The following is an 8,977-nucleotide window of genomic DNA, read 5'->3' as shown; positions in this document are numbered from 1 at the left end:
CTATCCCCCACCTACTTCCCCTCTGGTGTTTGTCTATAGTTAAGAGTCCTTTTTGGTTTGTCTTTTCCCCCCTTTGTTCATTTGTTTTGTTTCTTAAATTCCACATATGAGTGAAATCATATGGTGTTTGTCTTTCTCTGGCTTATTTCACTTAACATTATACTCTAGATCCATCCATATTTTGCAAATGGCAAGATTTCATTGTTTTTTTATGGCTGAATAATATTCTATTGTGTATATACACCACATCTTCTTTATCCATTTGTCTGTTGATGGACACTTGGGCTCCTTCCCTAATTTAGCTATTATAAATAATGTTGCAATAAACAGAGGGGCATGTATCCCTTTGAATTAGTGTTTTTGTATTCTTTAGGTAAATACCCGGTACTATGATTATAGGATCATAGGGTAGTTCTATTTTTAAGTTTTTGATGAATTTCGATGCTGTTTTCCTGAGTGGGCTGCACCAGTTCGCATTCCCACCAATAGCACATGAGGGTTCCTTTTTCTATCAGTTCATTTCTTTTACAATTAAACATAAAAGTGAGATCATACAATATTTATCTGACTTATTTTACTTAGCATAATGCTCTCAAATTCCATCGATGCTGCCACAAATGGTAAGATTTCCTTCTTTATGACTGAATAATATTCCTGTGTGTATCACATTTTCTTTATTCATTCATCCATTGTGATAATTTTTACATTATCTCCATTCTCAGAAGAAACCTTTAAAATATAAACTGAGAAAAAAGAGAAGGAAGCACAGATCAAAATTCTGGGAAACAAATGTTTAAGCTTTTTCAAAGAGAATGATAAAAGGGATAAAAAGGAGATAGAAAGATAAAGTATTCCAGAAGGAAAAAGAATGGTGTGAAGTTCAGAGGTCAGTCTTACAAAAAGGTGGGAGTGGAGGAGCTCTTCCTCTGAATGTCCTGGAGACTAGAAAGAAAAGTGGGTGAAGGTAGAAGCATGCAGAAATGGAAGTTAAATTTAGGTGAAGGAAAACAATGATAGGTCTTTCCATGCTCTCAAGTTGGCTGGAAATATGGCTTTAGTTGGTGAGATTGCTGAGCATCAAATAAAGACCTATGGAATCCCTGTTAGAGAAAAATTTATAGAACTTGAAGGAAAGTAAATTTTTAGAAGGTGCTAAGTCTTAATTATTTTTTCATACAGCCAAGATAGACATTTAAAGGAGAGAGACACTCCTTTCATAATTAGACATGCAGCTTGAGTTTGGAGACAACAGGAAGACAGTGAATGTCTTGGGTAAGATTGAAAATAGCAGGGATCTACATCTTTTACAAAGTGGTCCTGGGCGACACAAACACCACAGAAAGCTCTTCTTCCACTCAATTCCTCAATGAAGATTGCCTTGTGATACTAGCTCAATTGGTATTTAATGTTCTGATTACCTAATGATTTTTAAGCACATTGAGGGCAGAGATCATGTATGTTTCATAATGTATATTAGGATTATTTTCTAATTGAAGGTCTAGAAATGAGATCAAGGGCTAATCCTTCCATGTGAATGGTCAGAGTCTGAAATTGAATGCTATAATTCTGCTGACACTGGATACTTTCTGGAGGAGCCCTGTGGAAGTAGACAATAGGAAGAAAATTTCCAATGGCCACATCAGCCTCCAATATCACCTCAACCCATCCGGCAATCTTCGTGTTGATGGGGATCCCAGGCCTGGAGCACCTACATAACTGGATCTCCATTCCATTCTGCTTTGCCTATACTCTGGCCCTGCTAGGCAACTGCACCCTTCTCTTCATTATTCAGGCTGATGCAGCCCTTCATGAGCCCATGTACCTCTTTCTGGCCATGTTGGCAGCCATTGATCTGGTCCTCTCTTCTACAACACTTCCCAAAATGTTAGCTATTTTTTGGTTCAGAGATCGGGAGATCAGCTTCTATGGCTGTCTGGTCCAGATGTTCTTTCTCCATTCCTTCTCTATCATGGAGTCAGCAGTGCTGCTGGCCATGGCCTTTGACCGCTATGTGGCCATCTGTAAGCCATTGCACTACACTACGGTGCTGACTGGGCCCCTTATCACCAAGATTGGCATGGCTGCTGTGGCTCGGGCTGTGACACTAATGACTCCACTCCCCTTTCTGCTCAAGGGCTTCCACTACTGCCGAGGCCCCGTGATTGCCCACTGCTACTGTGAGCACATGGCCGTGGTAAGGCTGGCCTGTGGGGACACTCGCTTCAACAGTATCTATGGCATTGCTGTGGCCATGTTTATAGTGGTGTTGGACCTGCTCTTTGTTACCCTGTCTTATATTTTCATCCTTCGGGCAGTTCTACAGCTTGCCTCTCAGGAGGCCCGCTACAAGGCCTTTGGGACATGTGTGTCTCACATAGGTACAATCTTAGCCTTTTACACACCTGTGGTCATCTCCTCAGTCATGCACCGTGTGGCTCGCCAGGTTGCCCCTCATGTCCACATACTCCTTGCCAATTTCTATCTTCTTTTTCCACCCATGATCAACCCCATCATCTATGGCGTCAAGACCAAGCAGATTCGTGAGCGAATCTTAGGACAATTCCCAAGAAAGGATGCATAAGTGTAGAGTGAGGGACAGGTGGAGAAAGAGTGGGACAGACTGGATGCTGGAATGGGAGCAGGGGTATGAGAGGAAGTGGAAGGATGCCAGATTTCCATGTATAATGAGAAAAACCAAATGATGTCCTGAAACTCAGTCACCAGTCTGATCAGGATTCATGGTGCTATGTCCTTTCGTAGCCTTTGAATTCAAACTGCTGACTTTGCTGTCTTCTCAAAGAGCCCACTCTGTCAAGAGGCATGACAAAGGCTTGACACACTCTCCTCTTGGTAACATCATCTAAAGACACAAAGGTGCTTTCAAGTTCATTTACTCAGACTGTGAGAACCTGAGTTTCTAACCAGAGTCATTGGGATCAGGACCTGGGAAAGACCAAAATTTCATCTGAGGCAAGAGTACCTATATGGTCTGAAAGCTGATGTCCAGTGTCTGGCTAAACACTACCAGTTTTGGGGAGCTCATGATCTTCCAGCACTACAGATTCCAAATCAGTTTTGCTTGTTAAAATTTATTTCTTCAATTGAGTCAGCTTATGTATTCTTTGACTTCTTTTGACCTCTGTATTCTCATGGTCAATCACTTTCTTTAAACATTTTGAGTAAAACGTGTCCTCTGACATTTCATTATACATCATGCAACACTTTATTTGCACACAGATATAGCTTATGTTTCCACCAAGAATGTGAATTCTTCATTTACTTCAAGATTATCAAGATAATCCAGTCACAAAACACAGTACCAAATCTGTGCTGGGTACTGGGAATATATATTTTGTTAAGGTGGGTGTGCTGTTCTTATGTCTATGTCCTAAGACAAAGAAGGAAATGTGAAACACAATGGTTGTGGTCTCTGACCTGCCCATCCCGAGGCCCAGTATCATGAAAGAAATAGGTAGGCAAAGTAGATAGGAAATGGGGATATTGACCTGTACTCTCTTTTCTTTTCTTCTATCCAATGCAAACTTACATACTAGAAAATTCCTTTAATGTTCATCCTGACAACTAGAATTTGTGTGGTCACACAAACCCTCATATACCATCTTCCATAAATGCATTCTTTTATTTTGTGACTCCCTTGTTTCCTCAGACTACTGTTTAGAAATTATATATCTCTATCTTATTTTGACTCCATTTCTGTCTCTGTCTCTACATATTATTTAGCTTTGAAAGAATCTGAGCCTATGCCAGATGTGGTATGGAAGGTTGGAAGTTTCAAAGAGGGAAGGCTGTAGCAAGAACCCAGCGTCTTACACTTTTTCCCATCTCTGCTTTTATAATTCCCTCTAACACCAAAACATAAACATAAACATAAATATAAACACACACACACACACACACACACACACACACACAATATTCTACCTTTAGTTCCTATGTGGTTAAAACCTCTTGTTTCTTGTGAGCATAGTTGGGACAGGTGGAAAGCTTAAAAACAGCAAATTCTAACAACATAAACAGAGTAGCATACCTTGAAAGAAGCTATTTCCAAAACAAGTTTTCTTATCCTCCTGATGACTAACATAAGGAATGTAAATATTAGACCTGCACTGAAAGCAAAACTGAAAGTAGCCGTTCAGGCTGAAGGAAAATGAGTCAGAAACAGAATTGCAGGAGGGATTGAAAACCACCAGAAAAGCTAAATATGTGGATAAATATAAATGAATATGGACTGCACAAAAGACAGAAAAGCAAATGGAATTGAGTTGAAGCATTGTAATATTCTATCAGTGACTTCTAAAGCAGTTATCTAAGCTATGGCCATTCCCCACTCCATCTGCTTTTTATCCCTGCTCCCATGGCATTAGGTTTTATCCCTGCAGAGTGGAGTCAAGGGGCAAAGTAAGGTCCTTTGCTCCTTCACACCCTCTCTACTTTATCTGGCTCCTGTCTGGATGTTAGGACTCTAAGCTATAGTCTCTCAGTTAAGCCTATCACCTCAGCCTCCCTGACCATGGCTCTAGACCTATTTCCTACAAGCACGACATGTCTAACTCAATAGTGTTGTCCTCTGTTCCATCATCAGCTTTCTCTCAATTCAAAGCTGTTTTTTTTTTTTTTTTTTGGTCTTGTCTGCAATTTGCCCAACACTTTGCCACATTAGGGTTTTGGTCAAGTTCTCTTCATATAGTCTGTATCTCTTCAGCCTTGCTGTGCTTGGTAATTTAAGCTCCAAATTTAAAGGTGTTATGTAGAGGGATGCCTGGGTGGCTCAATCAGTTAAGCACCCAGCTCTTGATTTCAGCTCAGGTCATGATCTTATGGTCCTGGGATCGAGGCCCAAGTCAGGCTCTGTGCTCAGCAGAGAGTCTGCCTGAGATTCTTTTTCTCTTATCCTTTCCATCTCCCTCTGACCCCTGCCCCCGCCCAGGCTCCCTAAAATAAATAAGTAAATCTTAAAAAAAAAAAAGGTGTCGTAAAAATCTCATTTCATCTGAACATCCTAGGCAATCATCCATCATGGGAGAGTGCCGAGTACACATTACCCCGAGGCCAACAGTTAGGAAAGATAAAGTTAGATCCAGTATACGTCTGTCAAAAGGGAATATGTACAGCTGGGGCATGGAGCTTTGAGATTGCTTTTAAAACATAACCTACCAAAACTAAATCATGCAGAAATAGAAAGCCTAAGCATAACTTGTGTGAATATTGAATCAGTAATCAAAACCTCCCATTAAAGAAAAACCCAGGCTGCATTGGTGAATTCTACCAAATATTTAAAGAATTAACACTACTTCTCAAATCTGTAAAAAACCCAAACATAAGGAATAGCATGGAGGACATTAGGACAAGGAAGGGAAAAATGAAGGGGGGGAAATCTGAGGGAGAGATGAGCCATGAGAGACTATGGACTCTGAGAAACAAACTGAGGGTTTAGAGGGGAGGGGGTGATGAGTTAGCCTGGTAATGGGTATTAAGGAGGGCACGTACTGCATGGAGCACTGGGTGTTATATGAAGACAATGAAGTGTGGATCACTACATCAGAAACTAATTATGTATTGTATGGTGACTAACAGAATAAAATAAAATTAAAAATAAACAAAACAAACAAACCACCAACAAAACAACCCCCCCAAAAAAAACCACTGAAGCAGAGGGAATACTTTCATACTCGTTTTATGAAGCCAGCATTACCCTGATACCAAAGCCAAAGATATCACAAGAAAAAAGGATAATATCCCTGATGAGTGTAAATGTGAAAATCGTCAATAAAATACTAACAAACCGAATCCAACAACACATTAAAAGGATCACACACTACAACCAAGTGGGACTTATCCCAGGGATTTTTGTATGTATAAAAATCAATTAATGATATGCCACATCAACAGGATAAGGGATAAAAAAAAAATCACATGATCACTTCAATAGATTCAAGAAAAGCATTTGAAAGAATTTAATATCCTTCAATGATAACATCAATTAGGACTAGAAGGAATATACATCAGTTTGATAAAGGCTATATATGAAAAGCTATAACTAACATTCTCAATGTGAAAAACTGAAAACTTTTCTTCTAAAATCAGGAACAAGGCAAGAATTCCCACTCTTGCTAATTCTATTTAATGTAGTATTGAAGTCCTACAATGCAATTAAACAAGAAATAAAAGGCATCCAAATTGGGAAGGAAGAAGTAAAATATCCTTTGTCAGTGACAAACCTTATATATAATAAATCCCAGACATTCCATAAAAATATTGTTAGAACTAAAATAAGTCAGTAAGTTTGCAGAATACAAAAATCAAGATACAAAGATTAGTTTTGTTTCTATATACTGTCTTGAAATTAGGACAAAAATCCCATATACAACAGCACCAAAAAGAATAAAATGCTTAGGAATAAACTTACGAGGTGAAAGACTTAAATACTGAAAACTACAAAATGTCATTGAAAGAAATTAAACAAGACACAGACAAATGGAAAGACCTCTCGTGTTCATGGATTGGAAGACTTATTAAAATGTCCATACTACCCAAAGCAACTTACAGATTCAGTGCATCTCTATAAAAACCACAAAGATATTTTATAGAAATAGAAAAAGAATTCTAAAATTCACATGGAACCACAAAATGCCATGAATAGTCAGACCGATTCTGAGAAAGAAGAACAAAGCTGGAGTCAGCACACTTCTTGATTTCAAAATATATTAAAAAGCTATAGTAAATCAAATGATATGGTACTGGCATAAATATAGATATATAAACCAATGGAACAAAAAGAAAACCCAGAAATAAATCTACATATATGATCAATTGAACCTTGACAAGTATCCTTGTCAAGAATATACCCTTAGTCAGAGAAAGACATGTATCATATGATCTCACTGATATGAGGAATTCTTAATCTCAGGAAACAAACTGAGGGTTGCTGGAGTGGTGGGGGGTGGGAGGGATGGGTGGCTGGGTGATAGACATTGGGAGGGTATTGTGCTATGGTGAGTGCTGTGAATTGTGTAAGACTGTTGAATCACAGACCTGTACCTCTGAAACAAATAATACATTATATGTTAAAAAAAAAAGATAGTAGGAAGGGAAAAATGAAGGGGGGCAATTGGAGGGCGAGATGAACCATGAGAGACTATGGACTCTGAGAAACAAACTGAGGCTTCTAGAGGGGAGGGGGTTGGGGGATGGGTTAGCCTGGTGATGGGTATTAAAGAGGGCACGTATTCAATGGAACAGTGGGTGTTATAGGCAAACAATGAATCATGGAACACTACATTGAAAACTAATGATGTAATGTATGGTGATTAACATAGCAAAATAAAATAAAAAAAAAGAATACACCCTTGTTCTTCAGCAAATGGTTAGGGAAAACTGGGCATCTATATAAGAAGGGAATTGTATCCTTATCTTACAGTATATACAAAAATCAACTCAAATTGGACTTAAACATGAAACCGGAAGCTATAAAACTTCTGAAAACATAAGGGAAAATCTTCATAACACTGGTCTTGGCAATGATTTCATGGATAGGACATTTAAAGTAGAGGAAACAAAAGCAAAAGTCAACAAGTGGGACTCCATCAAATTGAAAAGCTTCTGTACAGCAAAGGAAATAGTCAACAGTAAAAAGGCAACTATGGAATGGAAGAAAATATTTGCAAACCATATATTTGATAGGGGGTTAATTTCTAAAACATAAGGAACTCTTACAACTCAATAATATAAAAATAACCCCATTTTAAAATAGGTTAAGGACTTGAATAGACATTTCCTCAAAGATGACATTCAAATGGCAAACAAGCATATGAAAAAAAATTTATTGTCACTCATTGTGAGGGAAGTGCAAATCACATGAGTTATCTATCACCTAACACCTGTCAGATTGGCTATTCTCAAAAAAAGACAAGTGCTGGTAAAGAGCACACTGGAGAAATTGGAATTCCTGCACACACTGTGGGTGGGAATGCAAAATAGTGCAGCTGCTATGGAAAACAGTATAAAAGTTTTTCAAAAATTAAAAATAGAACTGCCATATGATCTAGCACTTTTTAGTATATATCCAAAGAATTGAAATCATATTGGCAAGATGGCAATCAATTGAAAAGATATTGGCATGCCCACATCTGTTGCAGCACTATTCACAATAGCTAAGATGTGAAAGTAAGCTTAGAAGTCCATCAACAGATGAACAGATAAAGAAAATGTGGTATGCATATTTCATGAAATACTATTCAGCGTTAAAAAAAGACATTCTGCAATATGCAATATGGATGGACCTTTAGGATATTATGCTGTGAAATAAGCCAGACCCAGAAAGACAAATACTGCAGGATTCCACTAATATGAAGTATATAAAATAGTCAAATTCATAAAATCAAGAACTAGAATGATGGTTACTAGGAATTGGGGGGCAGGGAATGGGGAGTTATTAGGCATAAAGTTTCGGTTAAGATGAATCTGTACAAAAACTGTACCTATAGTCAATAATGTATTATACACTAAAAATTTATTAACACTTGAGAGCTATCCTCTTATCACAATAAGACAAAATAAAGACAAAATTAAAAAAAAACTTCTTTTAAAATTAAAGAAAGTATTATGGAAAATTGTAGTAGGCAAAGTCCATGGCAGACCCTGGTATAAACTAGTTTCCTTCTCAGATCTTTGAAAAATAGCATTGAAGTCAGTTGTAGGTAGAATATTATCTTTATTACTTATAAATGTTTGGTAATTATTAAGTAATCACATCATCATCAACATCATAATGGCTTCTTGATTATATAGTTAGTGATCTATTCTTCCTGTGATTTAGGAACAATTGGAATTATTTCCATTTTATTTATTTATTTTTTTAAAATTTTTTTATTGTTATGTTAATCACCATATATTACATCATTAGTTTTTGGTGCAGTGTTCCATGATTCATTGTTTGTTCATAACACCCAGTGCTCCA

The 8,977-nt window shown here is 37.7% G+C and overlaps 1 protein-coding gene across 1 annotated transcript; it reads left to right on the top strand.

Annotated features, from left to right (window-relative positions):
• Positions 1 to 1,630: 1,630 nt before the first annotated feature.
• On the top strand, positions 1,631 to 2,581 carry LOC112806328 (olfactory receptor 52K2). Its single transcript, XM_025848617.2, has one exon. It carries the CDS (start codon positions 1,631 to 1,633, stop codon positions 2,579 to 2,581), a length of 951 nt encoding a protein of 316 aa, XP_025704402.1.
• The last annotated feature ends 6,396 nt before the right edge of the window (positions 2,582 to 8,977 follow it).

The sequence above is a fragment of the Callorhinus ursinus genome, unplaced genomic scaffold (genome assembly GCF_003265705.2).
Source record: "Callorhinus ursinus isolate GAN/ISIS: 27379988/994484 unplaced genomic scaffold, GSC_fseal_2.0 scaffold35, whole genome shotgun sequence".
NCBI lineage: Eukaryota > Metazoa > Chordata > Mammalia > Carnivora > Otariidae > Callorhinus > Callorhinus ursinus.
The sequence above is the reverse complement of the archived record's forward strand: the minus strand, read 5'-3'. Positions and strand labels throughout refer to the sequence as shown.

Coding starts and splice junctions, on each gene's coding strand:
- LOC112806328 (XM_025848617.2), top strand. CDS start 1,631: ATGGCCACATCAGCCTCCAATATCACCTCAACCCATCCGGCAATCTTC.